General features: G+C 42.3%; 1 protein-coding gene across 1 annotated transcript in view; it reads left to right on the top strand.

Annotated features, from left to right (window-relative positions):
• The window catches only part of lyrm4b (LYR motif containing 4), a 42,065-nt gene that overhangs the window by 7,106 nt on the left and 10,197 nt on the right, over positions 1 to 24,762 (top strand). Inside the window, exon 2 of the mRNA XM_004080814.5 lies at positions 3,633 to 3,753. Coding sequence (XP_004080862.1) covers positions 3,633 to 3,753 — 121 coding nt within the window. The remainder of the gene's footprint in view (positions 1 to 3,632; positions 3,754 to 24,762) is intronic.

The raw sequence follows: 24,762 nt of genomic DNA, 5'->3' as shown, positions 1-24,762 counted from the left end.
AGCGGCGGGTCCCGCTATGCGCGGTGTCGGGCCAGTAACTTTCAGGCAGGGCCAGTAAGTTTCAAAAACTACTGGCCCTGTGGGCCAGTGCAAATTTCTGGGCTATGTCAACCCCTGGACGCTCCTTCAAGAACACAAACCCGGGGAGAGTTTGGAGTCACAGACCTGAGGGTTCTGATGGTTTGAGAAATGCTGCAGATCCAGCTTAGTGGACTTGTGGTAGAGCGTCTGCCCCAGGACTGGAGGGTCTTGAGTTCAAATCCACTGTCAAGTCTTACTAAAGACCTTCCTGCATGACACTGAGCATTAAGGGATTGGATTGGGGGTTAAACCAGCAAGTGGTTCCCGAGGGCGGCTCTGTCTGAAGCTCACTTTCCCCCCAGGGGGTGGGTCAAATGCAGAGAACAAATTTCACACATCTAAGGGCGTGACGGCAAATAGAACGTTAACTTAATTCGTGGAGACTCCAGCAGCTTCTGGTTTAGAGTCTCTGCCTCCATGATGAAGACAGAGTTTCATCCTGATTCATTTCTGGTGAGATCTTTCACGTAAATTTCCCAGTTTCACTTCAGAAACCACTTTTCGGCCAAGCCACGGCCACATGATGGACACAGGAGGACAAATGTGTCTTTAACAGTTTAAACAAACTACAACCATTGACTGTAAATGAGAAATGGACCCTCCCCCCAGTGTCCCAAACAGGAAGTACCTGCTGGTCCCAAGAAGCCAAAATCCCATAGACTCAGTCTTACTATTGGTCAGAGTAACTATTCTTGGTCTAACTTTTTTTTTAACATCTTCTTGATGATCCGAATTTCTTTCATGATCATTTTGCTGCAACTTGTAAACTGACCAATCAGATGCCTCAAAAGTATGTGGTTTCACATTGAACATCTGAATCCTTTGACAGATTCTCCCAGCCCACTTTCAAGTGGAAAGGGTGTGGCCTTCCAAAAAGCTCTCTCCTGATTGGCCAGAGTGGTTGCCAAAGAAATGTTGAACCAGACCGACTCGGCCCAATCGCTGCTAACTGACGTCGTCTGGTTTTTAGTATAATATGGTGATGTCTGTATCACAGAGAAATGGTGGGTTGACCTCATTTGGTTGAAGCAGGAGGTAAGTCATCTTTATGGATGACATCACTCTCACTCGGCCCTGCTCTCAAATGCGGTCAGTGACTACAGCGGTGCTGATTTAAGTTAACCAAAGACTCACCTAAGAATAAAAGTACATTTTTATCGTTTTGTTTTTAGCTAGAACAGCTTTAACCGTCCATCTTTTATAGTTTATTCCTTAAGTTTTAAAGTAAAATTTTTCTGCATTACTGTAAATATTTATAAAAGCCTTTACAGAGTGATGAGCTCAGAATAGGTATATCAACAAAGACCAGAAAAGCTGAATGACGGAACAGTGACTTTGATGTTTTGCTCACAAGCTAACGGTTTTAGTTTATCAGAGCTTTCATGAAAAAGTCATTTGTGTGGGGAGCACGAGGAGTTGCTGCTCATTTAGCCGATAATCACAGCTTCATACCACCGCTTCTTATTAATCCTATCATAATTCTGTTTTTGCAAGCTGAGCCATAGCAGAATAAACCCAGCTGCATTGTGGGAAATGGAGTTTTGGTTCCAGCCAGAGAACAGATGAACAACTACTGATGTTTCCTGGCAGGAGCCGCTGATGAGGAGTTGATGGTTCGTCACAGCTGGCAGGAAAATCTCTGACAGGAGGTCCATCCATCCTGGTTCTGTCAGAGCCGCCTCATTCGGCATGTAAAACAGAACCAGTAAAGTCGGAGCAGAACTGATTAACGTGAGTGATGAAGGATGATATGAGGAAGATGAGTTCAGACTGAGGAGAAGGTCAGAGGAAGGAAATGGCACATGAAGAAAGGCAGAAAGGGAAGGAAAGACATAAAAGGAGGGAAAAGGTGTTACCGAAGTAAATATCATGATTTACATGTATTTACTTATCCATGTAAAAAGGAATGAAAGGCTCAGAGATGACAGAAAAACACAGCCACCAATCTTTTCCCAAACAAAAAACATTAATAACTTGTGCAGGCTGAAAATCCTGCTGATTTCTGCTGCTATTGTGAAGTATTAATCTAAAAGACAAAAGCTCCACTGTGTGACTGGCTAAATGTGGATTTGTTTTCTAGAAAATTTTGTCTGCTTTTTTTCTATCTGGGACATTCCTGTGTAGTAATTGGAATGGGCAGGAATGTTATCAAATCTCCCCACTTTATCGGGTTTGGTTTGCTTTCACACACGGAAGTCTGGAGAAGTGGTTGTCATTTGAAGACTTCTGTTCCACTCATAGTATGGAAAAGATTGAATTTAACAAAAATAATCGCTACAATTCAAAAAATCAACTACTGAAAACGCCAACCTTGAAAACTGCTGTCCCCCTAACTTACCGACTTTCTACCACACTCTCTTGGGGTTGCCGGGACCAATCCAAGCTAGTGTCGGGTGAAGGTGAGCTGCACCCTGTAATCTCAAACCCTGGATGGGTCACCAGTCCATCGCAGGGTCACACAGAGACAGACACACACTCACAATCACAGATCGGGAAGTGACATGTGTGCCGTCTATAAACGTCATACGTCGGTGGTACATGCGTAAAAATAGTCCATGAGATATAAAATAAGTGGATTGGTCGTGGAAAGCCACAAATTTGTGTATGCATCTCGCTATATCACTTAATTGTGTAAGATTTGCATAATAATTGCATATAAACTACGTACAATACACGAAAACTGCATAATTCTCCACCAACCGAAAATTTTGAACAGCTCAAAACCGAATTCACGTAAAGACCCATCGGCCGAAACCCTCAACGGATATCTGCGCGATTGACGAATGATAAACGCAACAAATACTCATGAATTACGTATGTCACGCATGCATCCCAAAAGACCTCCATTTCATACTTGGAAAATGCGCTAAATGTTCGTAGTGGCTGTGTGACACGACCTGAAGGGGAAATGAATCTTTCAAAATGACTTGACCAGCTGATATAAACCACAGACATGCAGGAAATCCGGCAGTAAGCTCTGTATTCGTGTGATCGACTCTTATCCTGCGATAAATTCACCAAAGAAGAATCTTGGCATTAATGCTGCTGGGTTCATCTCCTACAGTATTTACGGGTATTGCATCCTTATTTTCCTGGATGTCATGCAGAGCAGAACTAATCTGAACCTTGATGGTGTTCAAACCGCTGCAGGGACTCGGACCTTTTCTATGCTGTTGCTGTTAAGAATGGAGCTGCTGTCACTGCAGTCAGACGCTTTGTTTTTCAAAGGCGATCCATAGAAAAGACGTTTACCTTTTCTTCCACCGATCTTGTTTGTTTCATGAAACTGCCCTTGGGTTTGCTTTGCTCTCATCTGCACTAATTTGTCTTTTTGTAGGTTTTCCATCCCCGTCCAGCTCCACACCTGTGGTGTTCATGTGTTTGTGTGTCGGTTGTTTGCTCTCTTAAAGCCCTGGGAGGCTTTCAGCGCCTCTGCAGCACATATTTACAGTTTTTATTACCTTATGTCTTCCCTTCGTGCCTCTTATTGCTGATTTTTCTTTCTCTGTAAATGGATTGGAACGGAGCTGAAGTGTGTTTTTGTGTTGCAGGACCTACGCGCTGCGGCGGGTGCGCGATGCCTTTAGGGCCAACAGGAAAGTAGAAGATCCGAAAAGTGTGGAGCGGCTGATGGAGGAGGGAAGGCAGGCACTGGCGCTGATACAGAGACAGGTGTGACAGACACGCACACAATAAAAAACTTGAGGTTTTTCCCAAAGTGTGGAGCTGGCAGTGTGTCCACACACGCACACACACACACACACACTTGGCCTGTATGGAGATGAACACCTGTGAGCTGACTGACCACCTGTCCTGCGCACACTCGGTCTCATTATCGAGACGACCCGAGCTAATCACCTCACTGTTGCTCACTTTGTTCCCATCATGCACCAGAAGCCTCTCAGCCAATCCCAGCGGAAGGATGAGAGTCTGTCTGTCTGTATTTAAAGCAGACTCGCACCTGTCAGTGTATGTTCAGGTAAACCAGACACAAAGCATTCTCTGGTTATATTCCACTTTAAACACACATTTGCACAAAAACTAAAAACAGCAAACAAAATGCACACAAAGAGGAATGCATTTTCCTAATCAACATAGAGATGGTCTTTTAAAGACGCAGGTCTGGTCTTGGTTTAACATTTGGATGGTTTTTAGAGCGTGTGGTCACCTGGCCACAGTCATGCACTGCAAAAACAGGCCTCTTAGAAACCAGTCAAAGTCTTGCGCCACCAGCAGATTTTCTTTCATTTAGCAAACAAAAAACTGCCAGTGAGGAAAGAAAAAAGGTCTTACCAAGAATTCTTATTTTATAAAAATTCTAATGTTTTCTTAAATTATTTTGCTCTTGAAAAACTTTCATGATAATTTTTCTTGAACGACAGAAAATCATTTCTTCAGTGTGTGACCTGAAGGGTAAAGCAGAGTTTCAAGATGGCGGCTCTCACAAGATTTCTCCATAAGTTTAAGACCCGTGGTCTAAAGAGATTCCGCTGCAGAAAGTTATGTTCTGGTTCCACCTTAGTACTGATGTATAATATTAGAGTGGTTCAGGAGGGCACTGACAGATCGGGACAGGGCTTGCCCCAAATTGAGCTTGACCAACTAAAGTTAAGCGAGACTTGTTTTAAGTCAGAGTTTTATTTTGAAGAGTAAATGCTCTGATCTGGTTATCTACCGCCAGAGAAACACAAGAAGTAAACTCAAGGTGACAAAATTAAGTTGTGCTACTCTTTCAAAATTACAGATTTTTCTGAATTCAAAGCTATTCCAGTAGTAGGGGTGTAACGATTTTTTTGATTAATTGATATTCCTATTATCCAACCAGATCGACCTGACAAGTTGTTGATGGAATCAAATCGACCTAAACCATCAAAAAGAATCGCTTCATAATGACATAAATTGATATTTGGCGACATTTGGATTGAGTCATGGTAGGTTTAATTTACTGTAACGTAAAAACACCAAGTGCATCACAGCAGAAAACACACACGTGATGTCATTAAAACAGATCTGTCCATCATTCCAGTTCAATGTGTGGACAGACTTTGAATAAAGTCATGTGACCATCCAGTGTCTAGAATGTTCTAAGAATGTTCCCTTTGGCTTCTTTGGATGGAAAAACAACAGTGGTGAACTTTAGCAAACTAACATGTGAATGGATTTGACATTCATTCTAGTTTACTTGTTTGTTTGGACACAGATTTTATTTACACTTGATGATCTGGAAGAAATCCAAGAATCCAGAAAACTTCACTGTTCAGTAGCAGGAATTTCTGTCTGAGTCTCACTGCTGGAAGTTTTGGATAAAGATGATCTGGATCCATTTAGGTCAGAGAATAGGATCGTTCAAAATGAACCAAAATCGACTATGAATCGGATCGACAACCACAAACTATCATGTGAGTTGAAATGTTGCTAAATTGAGTCATTACAGCTCTAGTTGGTATTATGAATTCTATGCTTGCAATAGCAGCATGGCGTGTAATGAACAACCAGACAGCTGAAGTCTTTTTAGCCTTCTCCGTCCCAGGCGCCTTTTCCTTTTGAGCAAGATGCTCCTCCTGTGCTTCCTTATGTGTGTGTGTGTGTGTGTGGGGGGGGGGGGGGGGGGGGGTTGTGATTTTCGTTCTTGTTCTTGTCTTGCTTTTGTTTTTTAAAACTGAAAAATGTTTTTATTATTAAAGAACTTTCAGCTACTTTAGTTGGAAAAGTGTGCTACAAAAAAAGTTTGATTATTTGATTTAATTCAAATGGAGCTCATTGATCTGCATCTCTGACCTTAAAGCCAAGTCCAGGAAGATGAGCAGAAAAGACAAGTCTAGACAATTCTTGAGAGGTTTTCCCCTCAGCTTACCTCATCTTTAAACCAGCGTCCAAGCGGGCCATGTGCCTTTCAAAGGAGCACACATGTGGGAAAAGTTCTTCTTCAATTTTAATTTCAATAAGTCCAAGTTTATGCCTTGGTTAGTAATAGACACACACACACACACACACACACACACACATCAGGTAGGCTAGATTGACATACAGACAGGCATGAGGAACCAGCGAGAGGTCAACTGACAATCTGGCCCTGAGTGGGAGAATGAACTGGATCTTGTTGCTGTTGACATTGTGATGGGTAAACTAGCTGCAGGTGAGTGGGAGGTGGGACTAGTTGAGGAGTCAGAAACTCTGACCAGCTCATGCAGATAGAATGACACACGAGGAAATGACAGGAATCCTGACATCATTTTTCCTTCTCTATACAGCAGGGAAAAAAGTATTTAGTCATGCACCAATTGTCCAAGTTCTGCCACTTAAAAAGAGGAGAGAGGCCTGTAAATTTAATTCATAGGTAAACCTCAACTATGAGAGACAACATGAGAAATGAAATTCAGAAAATCACTATCTGGTTTTTAAAGAATGTATTTGTAAATTATTGTGGAAATAAGTATTTGGTCAATAACAAAAGTTTAACTCATGGCTTTTCTTTATAACTTTTGTTGGCAATGACAGTAGTCAAACGTTTTCTGTAAGTCTTCACAAGGTTTTCACAAACTGTTACTGGTATTTTGGCCCATTCCTCCATACAGATCTCCTCTACAGCAGAGATGTTCTGGGGTGGTTGCTGGGCAACATGGACATTCAACTTCCTCCAAAGATTTTTTTATGGAGTTGAGATCTGGAGACTGACCAGGCCACTTCCGGACCATGAAATGCTTCTTAGGAAGCCACTCCATTACCCGGGCAGTGTGTTTAGGATGGTTGTCATGGTGAAAGACCCAGCCATGTTTCATCTTCTATGTTGATGAAAGGAGGTTTTCACTCCAAGTCTGACCATACATGGCTCCATTCATTCTTTTCTTTACATGGATCAGTCGTCCTGGTCCCTTTGGTGGAAAACAGCCACAAATCATGATGTTTCCACCCCCATGCTTTACAGTAGGTCTGGTGTTCTTTGGATGCAACTCAGCATTCTTTCTCTTCCAAACACAAGAAGTAGAGTTCTTACCAAAAAGTTCTATTTTGGTTTTATCTGACCATAGGACATTCTCTCAATCCTCCTCTGGATCATCCAGATGATCTCTAGCAAACTTTAGACGGCCTGCACATGTTCTGGCTTTAGCGTCTGGCACTGCAGGATTTGAGTCCCCGGCGGCGGCGTGTGATGGTAGCCTTTGCAACATTGGTCACAACTTTTTGCAGTTCCTTTACTAGGTCCCCAGTGTGGTTCTGGGCTTTTTGCTCTTCAATCTTGTAATAATTTTGACCCCAGGGGGTGAGATCTTGCAGGAAGCCCCTGATGGAGGGAGATCATCAGTGGTCTTGTATGTCTTCCATTTCCTAATAATTGCTCCCACAGTTGATTTCTTCAGACCAAGCTGCTTACCTTTTGCAGATACAGTCTTCCCAGCCTGGTGCAGGTCAACTACCGTAATTTCCGGACTACAAGCCGCTACTTTTTTCCTGCGTTTACAGCCCTGCGGCTTATTCAGTGACGCGGCTAATTTATGGATTTAATTAGCGGCCGCCATGTACGTACTTTCGACCTCAGTGAATAGTTTGTATTCTTTATCTAACAGCAAGCACAAGACATTTATATTCAACACACCTCTAAGCAGCCAAACAGCATGGACTTGACTTCAGGTCTTAGACACTTCAGTCATGGTTCAACAAAATGAAACACGCATGCCCGGCCGCATCCCAGAATCCTTTGGGGCCATTAGACCCAACGTGCACGTGATCGCCGCTACAATATGATGAAGCTTTCAAGTTAAAAGCAATCGTTAAAAGCAGCGTAAAAAAGTCCACCGTCACCAACGGGTTTGGAAAAGCCGGTTTGCTGCGTGACGGAGAGAACAGCGCATGGAGTGAATTTACACTCCATTTACGGTTTCTAAGGAAACCGTAAAAGCGGAATTTTGCTTTGAAAAACTCACAGCCTCCGTGTGAGTTGGAGACATCTTCTCCTGCTGATTGAGCTGCGGGGCCGATGGCAGTCTGAAGGCTCCCACACGTAACAACGCATCCGCCCCTCATACACAAAACGTACAGTTTTAAGTCCGATTGCTCTGCACAGAAACGATTTGCTCCGTCCACCGGCGCAACGGGGACGAAGTGCTCCTCCTTGAAGCAGCCCTGGCCAGAGGTGTCGGAGTAGATAGGAAGGGGAGACAAGGAGCGCGCGGGGCGGGAGCGGAGCGCAGAGGCTTCTGAATTCTGACGCACGCGCCGCACTGAGGCGCGCGTATCACGCTGAGGCGCGCGCTTTTCAGTCGCCGCTGCTGTATTTTACCGGTGTGTTTTTTAACCAGCCCTGTTACTCCCATAACGCTGCCGCGACACAAGCGGAAGGAGAGCTTTACCCGTTCACCCCTCCATGCACTGCTGATACTCATTCTTAAACAAGTACAACAGTATGGCGAGCCGGGTATTGGCTCCGCCTTTAGCCCCTAAGACTCATGGGAAATGTGGAATCGCGGATGTAAATTTCCTCATCATAACTGAGGGATGTAATGTTGATTATATGGTTACTGTTTGTAATTTTATGTATGATACCTAGATTGTCAATAAGTAAAAAAAAAATGAAATAAAAACACCATAACTGAGGAACTTGTGAACAGAATATAGGTCCATGCTGTTTGACAGATGTCGATACACTCAAATACATGAGCCAGAGGCAAAACTGGCACCACCCACAATGTGCTAATGAATTGCACTCACTCTGGGATGCTGGCCGTGATCTGTCAGGACGACAATATCGCCTAACACATGCGCGGCTTGTACTCTGACGCGGCTTGTGTGTGTATAAAACTAATTTTACACGTGAAAATGGGTAGGTGCGGCTTGTAATCGGGTGCGCTTTGTAGTCCGGAATTTACGGTATTTGGTTTCTGGTGTCCTTAGACAGCTCTTTGGTCTTGGTCATTGTGGAGTTTGGAGTGTGACATTTCAGGTTGTGGACAGGTGTCTTTATATAGATAACCAGTTCAAACAGGTTCCATTAATACAGGAAACCAGTGGAGGGCAGAGGATCCTCTACAGAAGAAGTTACAGGTCTGTGAGAGCCAGAAATCTTGTTTGTTTGTAGATGACCAAATACTTATTTTCCACCATAATTTACAAATAAATTCTTTAAAAATCAAACTGTGATTTTTCTGGATTTTTTTCCATTTTGTCTCTCATAGTTGAGGTTTACCTATGATGACAATTACAGGCCTCTCTCATCTTTTTAAGTGGGAGAACTTGGACAATTGGTGGCTGAATAAATGTTTTTTTTGTCCCAACGTTAAGTCCATCACCATTTGTCCTTTTGCATTCCTGTCTCAAACGCCAAACTTCTCCATCACTTCATCATTTCCTCTGTTTCCTTCACCTACATGTCCATTTAAGTCTGATCCAATCCTCACTCTCTGCCGTTCTTTTTTCATGTCAAACAACTCTTTTGTGTTTCTGTCATAATTCCTATATTTAAACTTTCTGCTCTAGGTTCTCCACTCCTGTCTTTTCTTTTCTCTCTTTGCCTACAAACTTGTTTTCATCTTCTTCCACTAACAGTTCAATTTCCACCAGTACACTCTTGTGAACGCTGGACTGGGCCCCCTTATGGTGGCATTTATTTTGAGACATAATCAATAACTAAAAACACGAGTGAAGCAAAAAAAAAGCCAACAAAGAAACATGCAGAAAATGTAAGTCTTTCCCTTTTTACTACTTAAAATCAGTAAGATCTTGTTTCAATGCAGAAGAATATTTCTGCTGATAGACGTTCATTTCAGAGAACTCTCCCAAATAAATCAAATGGGTGATGGTTGCTCCATGGTTTCTGGTTTTCTTGTATAAATTCTTGTCGTACATCCCAGTCTCTAAGAACAATTACTAAGTTCTTTCTCATGCTCTCTGTGCATGAGAACCAACTGCTTATTTATTGCAGAACTGTGCGTAAGAAAAAATGCCCTACTTTTGTTTTCCTCCTTATGAGAACAAAACTCTAAGCTTCTTTTTGCATTTCCATGTTCATTGACGATCCTCTTTCTTCTTGCAGCATTATATGCTCGAGCAAGCATCTTTCTTCTCAATTACTTCATGCAAGATCTGACCTCTTGTTCTTTGCAGGCTTGTGTGTGAGAGCAAACTTCCTGCATCTCACACAGCTTTTTAAAGTTGCAGATATTCATGAAACTGCAGCCATCGATTTGTGACAAGCCGCCTCTGTGAGCAGCTCTTTCTGCGGCACGCCCACTCTCACTCCTAAAGCAACACATGAGGATGAGGATGAAGATGCTGCTCACTCAATCTGCTGCAAAAACCCATGCGGTGGTGTGGGTGATTCACTGGGAATTTACATCCATGCAGCGTTTTATGGAAGTGAATGGGGAGGTCGAAGACCGACTGGGGGTATACAATAAAATATACATTCATTTATCGAAACCCAAACAGGTTTAAAAATTATTTTAAAGACCCAACATCGTGAGTATAAGCTGTTAGAAAAGGTGATGTTCTAAATATGAACAAATCTCTTCTTTTCACGTTGCTGTCGCATCGTCTACCGTCAAAGCTAACGTGATCAAAGTTTGATGAACTCCCATGTTTGGCAGAAGCAGTCTGAATCAGATCGGTTTCATCTGGTTTGTTGCTCCTCCAGCATCTGAAGTGCTGCAGCTTCAGTTTTTGTTCTCTGCTGTCTGTTATAGTCCAGATCTAGATGTGAAGCTTCATGTCTCTGTATTCTTCCAGTTTTTGTGTGTTTTCTCTCTGCTGCTGTGAATTAATGTGCTGCGTGTGGGTGTACAAGTCATATTTACCCCTAATTGTGTTTGTGAGTCTATGCACAACTGTGTGTGTGTGTGTGTGTGTGTGTGTGCTCCTTTGTAAGTTAGTTAGGGAGTAAAGATGATGGATCGCTGCTGCAAAGAGGACAAACTGAAGCGGCTCGCTCTGTTTAATGAGCACAGGAGAGAACTGTGAGAGAAGAAAGACGTCAAAAATGTAAAGCTGAAGTGAAAGAGTGCAAAGAGAGGAGGAGGAGGAGGAGGAGGAGGAGACACCGGGTAAAGGGAAGATGAAGAGGAGATCTCATGGAGTTTTGAGTAACCATCAGAGCTGGGATTCATCTTGGCTGTGACAATCCATGTCGTGGTTTAAACAGAACAACACATTTCTCCTACAAGGACAGGCTGACTAAACTGAACTGATCAGTAAAACTATTTGGGATTATTTATTAAAGTTTGAACTGGAACATTAAAGTTTTAATTAAGTAAAAGTAATTATCTCCACTTATACACTGAATCCTTTCTCTCTAATCCTGCTCACGTGTGCCTGCTCCTCAGGTTCCTTGGTTTTGGTGAGAAACGTTTCACCACTTTGATAACATCCTGTAAACACGTGGATTGATGAAGGCCGTAAAGGTGTCACGGCATGTCGCTGAGGGGTTTTACAGTCCCGTTCTCCTGCTCTTTTCATTGATTAAGGTTTAAATTACATGAACATGCAGATATAATTAAATCCCTTATTGAGTTTCTGCTTGAGTACAGCAGGCTGACTCACACACAGGTTTGACTAAATAAAACGGGGTGTACTGTTACAGCGGGATTATTGCTGTAACACTTTGGTATTGTTTTGGATTGGTCCGCACTGCACCTGAAATGTGTCGCCATGCAAGATGGAGCATTTGATTTTTAGTGTCAAACTTTGCATCTAACGTGATCAGATCCTCATCTTCTGTCCTAATCCTCAAGGGCAGTTGAGTTTTAGGTTCCTCTGGCATTCTAATCTCTCTAGGAAGTCCATCCTTTTTCCAAAGCCGCTGAATGTCTTTCAGCGTCGGGGCGTTGCTTGAGCCTGTCCCAACTACTGTTGGGTGAAGGTTGGGTACACCCTGGACAGGTTCCTAGTCCATTGCAGAGCCAAACACTTAATCACATATACACCTAGGGACAATTTAGATCAACCAATTAACCCACGAAGCATGTTTTTGGAGTGTGGGAGGAAGCAGAAGTTCATGAAGAAAACCCACGCATGCAAACTTCACACAGAAAGAAACCAGTTGGTATACAGACCAGGGTCTTCTAGCTGTGATTGCGAACCACTACACCATCTAAGAAGTCATTGACTGTAAAAACAACTTTGAGCGCCATGTGTCCACCAGTGAGGATTGAAGTGTTTTGAAGCAGCCCTCAAAATCCTGAGTGGATGTTCTCCATCCTTCAGTGTGGAACTCACTAAGGTGCCCATCAGGTTCTCTGAAGACCATGACGGCAGGAAACACCAAGAATCTGACTCCATCACAGATTGCATTTGAGCCTTTAACAGGCCTCGCATTTGAGGAAACAACCTCACAATGGAGGTGTTATTGGGGATTTGGCTTCATTTCATCACTTTAATTAGTGTTCGTGGTTGTGTGTAGTTGTGCGTAGTTGTGTGTTTGGATATGTGTTTCGTTCTCTCAGAAGAGCCGTTTTTCACAGATGATTGCATCCTAGTGTCTCACTGTCTTTGCTCACTTTCGGCTCGATAGAGATGAAACGCCACATCTGCTGTGAAATATGTTCCTGCAGGTCAGTGCCCGACACCCCCCCCCCCCCCCTCCAGCCTTTTACAGCTCCCGGGGGTCGAACAGCATCTCAACCTCCGCTGTGTCTGTAAAAATGCAAAAGTAGCTCCTCATGTAATCTCATTGTTTGAGGTTTCTTCTGGAATGTCAGAATCACTAAGGAAGTCAGAGTTCTCTGAAGTCTTGCTTCCTGATGCTGGAGAACAACCCCCCCCCCCCCCCCCCCCTCCTCTGACGCATTTGCAGCTCAGAGATCTGGGGAAGCCTGAGCCAGACACCAGCCAAACTAAAAAGTAGGCCAGCACCCTGCGTGGAAGCCTGCGTCACCTCCCCTCCTCCCGCTCTTCCTCTGCCTCCGATCCATGAAAATCCCCCGTCTTCCTCACAGCAACTCTCAGAAATCCAGCACCTTTCTTTCAGCTTTTACGCCCGGCCGCCCCGCAGGTTCCGGTGTCTTCCCGGCTTTAAGCTCGCTCAAACACATCAGCGCTGCAGATAAAACTCTGTTAGAAGCAGAGGGAGCTCTTCGCGGGGAGCCAAGCAGACAGGTTTTTATTCATCTCCATAAAACTTACCATGGAGGGGGAAAAGGTCGACAGCAAAACTCTGATATGAAGCCAGAAGTCATTCGGAGCAGAAGATGTCTTCATTAAGACGGCAATGATGCATCGCCTGCTGCTGCTATCAGCTCCTCTCCACAGCATCACTGTCGCTGTAAATCACAGCTAAACTGATGATTGTTTTATAGATTCATGCAGCATCCTGCAGTGAAAGCCGCTTCACAAAGGTGTTGATTTAACTTTGTGTCTTTTGAGCCTTCAGTGTAACTGATCTAATTATCTTTTCCCACCTTTCTGTTGGCGCAGATGCTGGTTAATTCCACGCTGCTCCTATCACAAAGCAGAGGTCTTTGTTTCAGGTCGTGAAACTTCAGCGTTCAAACGGGAAGCCAACTTTCCGGTTTTTGTGAAGTTTACTTTCTGGAACTTGAACTTTTAAAACAGTAACGACGTCAAGGAAGCTATAAGACTTGAAGCAAAGAGTGTCAGAATGTAGTTCAGTAGAAAAGGTTTAACTTCCTGTCCGTAGTGAATCCAAAACATACCAGGAACAGATCCTTGAGGCACCCCATGATTGATAAGTCACGGTCAGCAAGATCAAGTGTATGAAAACAGAAAACGGTTATAAAAGTTTGGACAGAAGATCCATGAAGATGTTCTCTCAAGGATTGTTGTGTTATCAAACAGAAAAAAGGCTCCAGCTGTGTATTTGTTAGAATGTTTATTTTAACACGGCTGAAAATGTTTTTTTACATGCTTTTCTGGGACTCGTTACGCGGGACGCCCCCGGCGCTGCTGTGACATCATCCAAAAAGCTACCTTGTAGCTTCCTTAGCAGAATTCTCTTAAAACAATGCCATGACACCACAACGATGAGACACGGCAACTCGTTGAAATGTGGTCAGATGAATGCAGGCTCCTTGAAAGTGATACACATTGCTTCTCACTGTTTTCTTGACAATCTATACGTCTTAAACACTTAACAGCGTACCTTCTTTGTCGTCTTCTTGCCAGTAAACAGCATGCCTCCGCTGCACCAAAAGAGTAAAAGGTGTTGTACCCGACTTTGATAGATGTTCAAAATGGTCAGGGAAATATAAAGTTTGAAAAAGTGAATTATCCCAACAAGGACTCCAAAGCGCAGGACTTCCATAAATTCTGCCTTTAGCTGCTTTGCTCCGCCCTCATAATTCCTGGCCAATTGCTGAAGAGATCTTTAGTCACGTAGTTTTGTTTACAAGATTTGGTCCGGAGCAGGAAAGTCCACTTCACCAAATTAAGTGGACTTGGTCTTGACTATCTGATTTTTCCAGTCTGAGTACAACCTGATGCAGAGACAGGAGGCAGAGCTGGAGGTTGCAGCGATGGAGATTTTGAGGTTCTCTTTGGAAGAGACTAAGATGAATCAGGAATGGATCCATCAGAGAAACAGATCATGGTAGATGTTCTGGAGATCCATGCAGGGAAGCAGAAGGATATGTTTGGACCCGTTGAAATGAGGAAAAGTGATGATGTTTTGTAAAAGGATGTTGAGGCTGGAGCTATGAGGAAGGAGGTCTGGAAGAAGACCAAAGAGGAGGTTCATGGGTGGAGAGGAGGAGGACATTAAGTAAGGGATAATGCACGATGCGGTGTGCATTATCAGAAATTAACGGATGACGTGGAAGCCTGAACCGTCCTCCGCTTCACGCTGGACAGTTGCTTTCATGAAGGCCAGTGCAGTGATTCAGTCAATGTGACAGGAACTTCTTTTTTAGGTGTGCATTATTGGTGTGGTATCACACCCAGCAGCCAATCAGAATCGAGTATTCACTCATGGTTTAAATGATTTTGAATGACTTGTAGATGCCCCGCCCTCATGACGTTCATGTTTGAAATTAGCTTGAGGACACAGAGGAAAGGATTTGATGGAAGTGGAGGATTTTTTTTTTTGTCACAACCAAAAAGGACCAGCAAAAAGGCAAGGAATTGATTGATAGATGTAGGTTGGTAATGAGTAGTTTCTTCTTCAAAAGATGAATTGAATGTAAAAGGTTGCTGGAGTAGCAAGCCAAGCTCCAGCTTTAATAGAAAATCTATTTTTTATTTTTTCCTTTTTGAAAAGTGACATTTTCCCCTTTTTTAAGATGGAAATATCCTCAAATCTCAGCTCTGCTTGAAAACAGTTCTCAGAAAGGTTGACAGCGTTCCTCTTAAGCCTTCATCTTTCTGTAAAACTGACTCAGACCTGCAGTGAAGTCGTGCATCTGTGTCAGCTCCTCACCTGATGCAAATCAAGGTTTCTGAAAGCAATCTGGGAAAAAAGTCAGAAAGGACCTCTGATTTGGAGATTTAAAGTCTTAAAAGGCTGAATTGAAGTAGAGGAAAGTCCTTCATATGTATGAATTTGACTGAGTTAACAGGTGTCTTTGGCCAAAAGCTGTTGATTTTTGTGTGTGTGTGGGTGTGTGTCACTTAATTGATGGTAGCCCTAAGGGGAGAACAAAAATATCAGAACCAGTAAGTGAAAGTAAGTCAAAAAACTTTTGCAACATAGCCTGAATCAGATTTTGTGTTTGGGGTAGACGGAGTCATGAAGGATTTTGAGTCTGTTCGATCATCTCTTGACCTTCAAGCGGCAGCTCAAACCACAGAAAAAGAGCTGAACTGCATCAGATGATTTAGATCTCCTCTGATCCTCCATCTTCATCTCCATTAGCATGTCAGGCTCCCACAGTCCAGCAGTGAAGCACCAATCTGCAGCTGCTAAAACACACGCTAAAACAGGCAGCCTGAGAGCTTAGCACCTGTAAAAATAGCACAGAATGGAAATCCAGCGTTCAGGATGAGAGCAGAGATCCGTTTCAGGAGTTATTGCACAATGACTAGAAGCTCTAAAATGAACCTGGACTCTGATTCAAACTGGTCTTTTGGAACACTGGAAGCTGAAAAAAGAATCTCTCTCAGCTCCTGTAATGTGAGTTTGTGGAGGCGATGTCATGTGATCATATCTAGAGCCGTGTTGTTGTGCCTCATCTGCTGTTTTGGACTCTTCCTTCTCCACATGCAGTTATTTTTTTGTTTTCTTCTATTCTTAGAAATCTGGAACTGATGCAACAATCACGTTGCTGCTTCCTCCTTACACACACACCGGCACACACACACACCGGCACACACACTCGCTGCATGATGAAATTCATTGACTGGAGAAGGCAATGGGATGTGAGGATCACTTTTAGACAGAGAAGGGAGGAAGAAGGGAGGAGGAAGTGGGAGAACGTGAAGGAGTGAAGTTAGTTCAGGAGGAGAAGCTCTAATCAGTTTTCTGAAGTGATGTCCTTCATGTTGGAAGTTTGCATATATTTTATTTTTAAGATAATGATGCAGGACTGCCCTGGACATGGATACATAGATTATTAGACTTCATGATGTCATGGAGGATATACATTTAGATGACATGGTGTTAAGGTGTTTGCTGTTCACCCATCTCAGCATGTTACATGACATCCATTATACAAACTTTAACCGTGGCAGAAGATCAAAGCAAGATCTTGTTGGGTTAAATGATGCCGCCTGGACCCTCTTTAGTCTGATTCTGTTGAAGGTCTGCTTCAGTGCTTTGATCCTTGACTGAAATTTGGTTAGCACAGTGTTTCCCAACCATTCACTGTATAAATAAACTGGACTGAGTGACCCCTCCCCCTCACGTTCCAAACAGGAAGTGCCCTCTGGTTTCAAGAAGCCAAAAATCTCATAGACTTCTAGAATAAAGAAATGAACAGCTATTACTCTGTCCAATATGTCAAAATAACCATTCTTGCTTTGCTACTTTAACATGTTCCTGATAATCCTTTTTTTTCATATTTTTTTCTTTATTACAAGTTATTTAAGTTATAACCTGACCAATCAGATGCCTTAATAGAAGTACGTGGTATCATGCTGAACGTTCAAAGCATTTGAATCTCCTAAGCCCACTTTCAGTGGTAGGTATGTGATGGTCTAACATCCTCACTCCTGATTGGCCAGAGTGGTTGCTATAGAAATTTGGACTCAGTGACTCTGACCAATCACTGCTTACTGACAGTAATATGGCGACTCAATTGACTTGATTTCATTGGAACCGGAATTAAAGTCGTTTTTTTGTGGGTGACTTCATAGTTGCTTAGTCCAGTTCTCTTTTTCAGTCAATGTTCCCAACCCTGGTCCTGTAAGCCAGTGTTTTTCAACCAGTGTGCCGTGGGCGATGGTCAGGTGTGCCGTGGGAAATTGCCCTCATTAACTGATCTCCAGGATATCAGCCCTTTGTTCATCCAAACAGGCCCTGATAAAACACTGAGTAGATATAAAAGAGTAATATAAAAGAACATAAAAGACTTTTTTCTTTGTGTTTATTTGATTCTATTAAAGACATTTTGATAAGAATGAGTCTTCTTTTGATGTCTTGAAACCACAACGAATACACAAACAGATTTTAAATCTTTTAACTTAACTTTTATTACATCTTTTAGAAAAAACAGCTGCAACTTCCAGCTTTTTGTGCTACAATTACAAAAAAAATGCATGTCAGATTGCAGAGGGGCTGTAGATCAATACAGACTGAGTTTCTCCTTTTTTTTTTTTTTTTTTTTTTTTTGGATGCTGGTGTGCCGCGGGATTTTTGACAAGGTTAAAGTGTGCCGTGGCTCAAAAAAGCTTGAAAAACACTGCTGTAGGCCATCTACCGTCCTGGTATTTTTTTCAACCATGCCGTTTTTAAACACACCTGCCTTTGAAAAAAGCAGGATTGAAAAAATACAAGGACGGTGTTCCCTGTGGACCAGGGTTGGAAAATACTGGGCTCATAGTAGGCCTCCACAATAAATGCCAAATTGATTATCTTGATATTAAGCTGTGCAATACACATATCACAAAAGTTGGCGAAACGTGCAACAAACAGTAACCTTAAATGTGCCAAGACAATCCTATGGCAGCTTGAAGTATTTAACAAATCAAAGAAATCTCTTTATACATTCGAGCAATTGGTGCTCGCTTCCTATGTAGACGAGGTTCATTTGGAGGACGATTTACATTATGTTGACTCTTATTTAAATTAAACTGTTGCAGTAAAATACTCTTGAAGTTTCTTCAGTTTTGCCTTAGTGCATTCGTGGTCTTTTTCCTGAAGAGCCAGTCTTAAGGTTGGTTCATATGGTGCAAACCATGGCCAAACCCAAATTCTTCGCCTCCCCCTACGGCTTCTTCCTCCTCCTCCAATTGTAGGGGCATTTCGAGGGGTATGTTTGTCTGAAATAGTTTTTGTAAGTGCTAACCCTCGCGGCAGAGGGATGTCGAGCCGTAGGAGTGGAGGAAGAATTTGTATTCGGCCCAGGTCTCACCAGCATCAGTGCATGGTTATGAGAGGCTGCCGTTTTTAAAACTTCCCCAAAATGCAGATGTCCTCCCATACATTACATGTTCTAAAGTCGTAACAACAAGTGCTCCTAAATACAAATCAGTCCAAATACAAGACAAATGTTTTCCTCTGTAGGCGTTTGGTTTTTTTTCTCTAAAAGTTGTTCAATAATGAAAGGTCCTTGTAATCATTCATACAAGTGTTCAAAGCTGTGTGCTGCCACCTCCAGTCTCTGTTGAAAGTGTGTGAACGGGGTTCCAGCCTTGTTTCTACATCACTACTCTACTCCTTTAAATTATTGAATAAGCCATGAAATGTTTTTACGATTCTGCTTGACAGAGATCAAGTTGAGAGCCGTGTTGAAAACGAGCTTAAGGGTCAGAGCGGCTGGGAGAAAATAAATGTCGGTCTTGCAGCCGTGGTTGTGAGGTCTGCTTCCTACAGAGCAAGAAAGGAGTCTTAAGCCCGCAGCAGCAGCGGTTCACAGCAGAACACCCTCTGACCAGCAAATGTCATGTGTCCATTTTCTAAAATAATCTCACCAATTATTCACTTTTAATGCACACCGTCATTATCAGTATTTACTTCTTTTATATGAACTCTTAACTCCTTCATGCTGTATGTCACTAATTCACAACGTACCATTAAATCCAGGACTCCACTTAATTTAGCATTACTAGAACTGACAAAACACTGAAGAATATTTCTTTAGATAATTTGAAATAAAGCCAATCATGAAGGAGTTAATCAACATACTTATTTTTTCCAACTCTCTCTGAGTTTCTAGTCTGAACCATTTTTTCCCCAAAGAATTTTAAAACATTACTCTTGAAAACTGTTAGTGCAAAATTTACAGAAGTTCAAATGTAATGTACATTTTCTTACTTCACTCTACAATAAGCTGATGCTTCAGTCAGTGATCCTGCCCCTCCCCCCCCCCCCCCCACAGATGGATGATGCAGACACAGAAAGATTGACCTTTCATTTTAACCAGTTCTTAAGTGCTTAGAGCCCTTGTACAGTTGCAGCTTAACTTAATATGAAAATATTTTTATCATTGATATCAAGTAAAACCAACAAGCTTATTCATTTACAAAGTTCTGCCCTAAATTATCATGGTTTTCATTCTATGGTGCAAACTATGAGGCAATGATGAGTGTATGAACTGTTTGGTGACCAGTTTGTCCTGGCTCGTACAAACCGTTAAGGCCCGTACACACCGGGACGAATATTCGCCAGGCGTTATTCGCCAGCGTTTTTCGCCACGTTTTTTGTGTTCACACCCAGGCGATTTTCACTGACGGTGAGCCGAGCGAACATGCAATTTCATTCCCTGACATTAGATGGCGCTTAATGTAAACAGAAATACTCCTGTACACAAGGTGGCGCTGCGCAACTTTACGCTTCTTAAAGTCGCTTTTCACTCAGAAGAAGATAGCAAGTATTTACGCGCTTGTCAGAATAATACAAAGAAAACATGAATATTTCAAGCATCAGTAGCTCCAACTGGTACTTGGTAAGGAGATATTTAAGAATGTCCGTCATTATTTCTTCGCGGCAGTGTAGACGCTACTTGGCGTCTATCTTCTTCGCTGGTATGTGTGCTCAGCAAGGCAGTTTTGTGTTTGAGCGCCCCCAAGTTGTGTTTTACTGTAACTTCAGAAGCTCCAGACACGTGTGCAATAGCGCCATTCTCATTGGTCGAATAGATTTCGACGCGACGCGTCGAAAAAAAAAAAACGAACCCCGAGGCGTTTTTTTTTCTTGACGCTTTGTCGCGTGGCGTTCTTTCGCGTCGGTGTGCACACTCTCATTGGTGCCCTTTGTTTAGTCACGAGGCGTTAAACGTCTGCGAAAATCGCCGGCGAAATTCGTCCCGATGTGAACGGGCCTTTATTCTGCCATGGACTTTAGAAATGCACTCACACCAAACAGCAAGTACCATACTCGAGTCTGTTGAACCCCAGAGTTACGTTGGTTTTTGCTGATGGGATTCTCCATTCCATTAAGCCTTAGTCACATGCACTCAAACAGGAAGTTGACCTGTACGGGTGATGTCTTTGGGTCATTCGGGCCCGTGAAGGAGAGCGGTCGCATCTTTCAATTTCCTTATAGATCGTACCTCAAGCGACGTCATCAAAATGCAATGTACCATTGTCATGCATGTGGTAAGTGAATCATGAAGTATTCGTAAGGATAAAGTGAAGTTACACGTACCTATGACATGCATGTGAGCCAAGTGGTCCACGACATTGATATTTTATGTGAGCCACCTTCATGACTTGTACAGGTTTGCCCATATCTTGCCTGCAGACAGTCCGTATCCACTCAAGTTGTGACCCAAATTAAATGACGATGTAAATCAAACTGCAGAAAACATTGTACTCTACAAGACAGACCATTGAGGAACCTTTCTTCTTCGATTTATTGGTGGATGTTAAATGAAGGGAAGTGTGCATTCCACCACCTTCTGCACAAGGGATGAAATGTGCTCAGACCCAGACTGTTACAAAGTACAGAACAAGAAGTTGGACTTTGAGAATGAATATGATCTAGTTTGAATTGCATCAACAGTTCTGTCTGCTTCATGAAGGTACTCATACTGGCTGAAGACTGCAGTCGTGCTTTGAAACCTAACAAAGAGACGGGGCATCCCTTCTTTTCCATGACTGCTAAATGTAAATAAACAATCTTTCTAGTGAGAGTGGCTGCAGCTTCGGAGATGAGGTAGCGCCCGCAGATCAATCTCTGCTGCTCCTCCATCAGTGTGAAGTGGGCCGCGTTTCTCCTCTTTCACTTTCCTGAAGGACTGCCTTCATCTTCTTACATGAGTCACTCCATCAGTATGTTTTCATGGACTTCCCTCAGGTTGTTACCCTCCTTCCTGCCTCTCTCTGTACTTCCCTCCTCCTGGAGGTTTCCTAACGCTTTATCGATCCTCCTCTGTCAGTGACTGCTTCTCATTTTCCACAGTCTGCCAGTGTTTTTCTCTCCACTGAAACAGGAGAGCTTCAGGTGAGCTGATCCTTTTAACTACTAACCTCTAACCCATTTTCCATCATTTGAAACATCTTCCCTACTATTTTAATGTCTTTCAACCCTTTGTCTGTTCTGAATGCAGAACTTCTGTTCATGAATTACTCAGTGAATCATTGAAATGATCAACTCCAGAGCTCTGCAGGACTTTTTACATATTTAATCAGTTGGGTTGATTTTAGGAAATCTATTCCAACGTTTGAATTGATCGCACCAACTGTGATTTCTATTTTTAACCAAATAAAAAGTATTTCGTAAAGCAGTTTTTTATATTTATAAGTAAAAAAAAAAAGCTGCTTTGTGCTGGTATTAAAGGAAACATTTACAGGGTAATTATTACAGTTTTCACCTATGTGTCACCTGATTACGGGAAAACTATTTTTCATTTACTAAATGAAATGACTTTCCTCCGAATATTAAATAAAAATGAATGGAATCAATGTGAAACCTTGTTAATCTAAATAAAATAAATTCTAATGTTTAATTTTACAGCAATATTCATTCCTATTCATCAGGTTCCTATGCAATCCCATACATTCTTTTTGTCTGGTAGTTTTCATTTCTTGCATTGCTGTTAAAGAATTTAATGAGTGAGACCAGATTTTAAACAGACTGTTTAATTCTTTTTTATTTGATCTTTACATACAGACAGACAATAACAACTGTATTTCTAAATTTCTTTAAAAAATATTAACTATTTTGTTTATATTAGTTTCATACTTTTAAATGTGATTTTGCAAAATTAATAACTATTGAATCAAACTGAATTGGGAATAGTGGCCTTGTGACTCTGAACGCTTCAAGAATGTGGCTTTTGTTGATCTGCAGAAAAATTATAACACAGATATTTCCAAAATCTTCTTTTTTATTCTGTAATCAAATTTAGTTTGGATGTAGATGATGCTCCGATTTGTGTCATCCTTCCAGCAGATTTAATAATTTCAAATTGATGTTGAATCATCAAAGTCAGATTAGCATTTTCTAAAGCTGGACTTTCATTGTTTTCCAGAGGAAACCTCTTCCTCCTCCTCCTCCGCCGCCCTCTGCAGCAGTCAGATGTAAACTTACGGCTTCGCTTCCTTTCACAAATGAGGATGTTGTGAGGAAGATTTAGACCAGAGAAATGCAAGTGTATTCTCTCTGCTTCCATGGGTCTGACAAAGCGTGAAACCATGAAGAAGAGAAGTGATGGGTGAAGTGCAGGGAAAACCCAAATCTGTAATGGCAGAACGATGCTGGGAATTTAGCGCCATCGTTTCTCTTTCTTTCTCCTTCCTATCTTTTGGATGCAACAGACTGAAACGAGATATCACAGGGAGGTCCGGACACGCACAGGAATCCCCCCCCCAAACACACACACAACTGACAAACATAACGAGGAGTTCCTCCAAAGGCTGCCTCTTTCTTTTCTTCGGCCTCTAATTAGAGAGCCAGAGATGAGTGCTGACAGGAAGTCTGTAACGCTGTTAACGTGTAGCTCTGAATAAAGCTTTAACATTCAAACCTAATTGCATTTAATTGGTCTTAAAACCTCACTGCGATTAGTCCGTGTTAGTGTTGCGGTTCGGGCAGGTCATTTATTGAAAACATGTGAAGTGGGCGGAGTTTTTATGTCATTTCAGCCAATTAAGGAACCAGGAAAAAGGGTGGGACTTCACCCACGCACAGACTCATTAAAGGAAGACGTGCCACTGGGTCTTTTCTCATTTCCAACAGGACCACCAGAGGGATGTCCCCTTTCAGCGGTGCAGAAGTCCTCAGAGTGTGACTTTGGTCTTCTAGCCACATGGGTGTCAGCTGGATTCATGGTCTGTTTGCAGAGGTGATCAAGTCTCAATGACTAAAACTGATGGTTCAAATTGTCAAATGCACAAAGCTCACACCTGAAGCTTCTCCATCCCATAACTTCTGGTGTTTCCTGGTCTCCTCAGTTACTGGAAGTTGAATCAAATGTTGTCGTTAGCTTATTGAAATCTTATACATTATGGATGTTCCTGTGTTATTGATTGTTTAATGTTAAATGTTGTTGGTGAGGATCTGAAGAAGCGCGTTCATTAATGAATGTCAGTGAACTGGTGCGACTGGCCGGTTGACTTTTTTCTGCTTTTTCCTGTCCTGGTCTGAGTTTACTTTAGGCTGTAGCGCCTCTGGATGAGCAGTTGTTGGAGCTGCATGATTTTCCAGCTGGTTTGGTCCACTTCAGTTTTTATTTCTCTTTTAGAAATGCTGTGTTGGAAAAATAAATAAAACAGCTGTAAGGGGGGAACTTTTATCAACATCGCTAACCATCCTGGTGCAGCGCACAGGCCTGTCTCAGGGAGGAGACCGAAGAAAAATACACCTCGAAATACAAAGCTGAAATTATGTTTGCCTTTTAGGGCGTATTCAGACTAGAAACAGAGACCCAGTCCACTTAATTTGGTTTGGATTGAGTAAATAAACAGTTCGACCCTTTTGTCTGTTTGATAACACGACAATCGTTGCTTTACGTTTGTCCGCGGCTCATCTGTTGCTACATTACTACTCTGGTGAACTCTGGTATGGTGGCCGTTTTGGTTCAGTTGCTCAACTCTGGGAACGGATTGTACTGAGACTGAGGAAAAGAGCGAGCCGATGCTCAGTCTGATTGGAAACCAACCGAGACCACCTCAAAATATGGCTCCAAGACCAATTTCTAGTCCTGGATCAGGGTCTGCTCGGGTGTTTCAGATTGAATATTTGCTCCGGATTATTGGGCAAATGAACTCTGGTTCACTTAAAGCAAACCAAATGAGTCTAGTCTGAAAACACCCTAAAAAAAGAATTAAAAGATTGTAAAATGTTAAGGAGTTTCTTTAGTTTGCACGTTACAAGGATGCAGAAGACTTAAAGAGCCACTCAGATGGAAATGGTGGTTTTAGATAGAGGACATAGATAAAGAAAATTAAGCTTAAATTGCAGCTCTGAGTATTTCTTTATTTAAATTGTTGTGAATCAGAAGCAATTTCAAAAGTATTGTAGTTGTGACAAAGAAAATACGCTAAGCGGGCCACAAGCTTCCTGCTCCGCTCCATTCTGATGCATCCACTGTCAGACAAATAGATCCACGAATGTCCTGGTTTTCCTGGTCTGAGCTGGAATCTGGATCCAACCTCCAATATTGCTCAGCATTTTTGTTGCACTGCTACTGTTAGCTTGGG

Source organism: Oryzias latipes, chromosome 20, assembly GCF_053564925.1.
Source record: "Oryzias latipes strain Hd-rR chromosome 20, Olatipes_Hd-rR_3.1".
In the NCBI taxonomy this organism is placed as follows: domain Eukaryota; kingdom Metazoa; phylum Chordata; class Actinopteri; order Beloniformes; family Adrianichthyidae; genus Oryzias; species Oryzias latipes.
The sequence above is the reverse complement of the archived record's forward strand: the minus strand, read 5'-3'. Positions and strand labels throughout refer to the sequence as shown.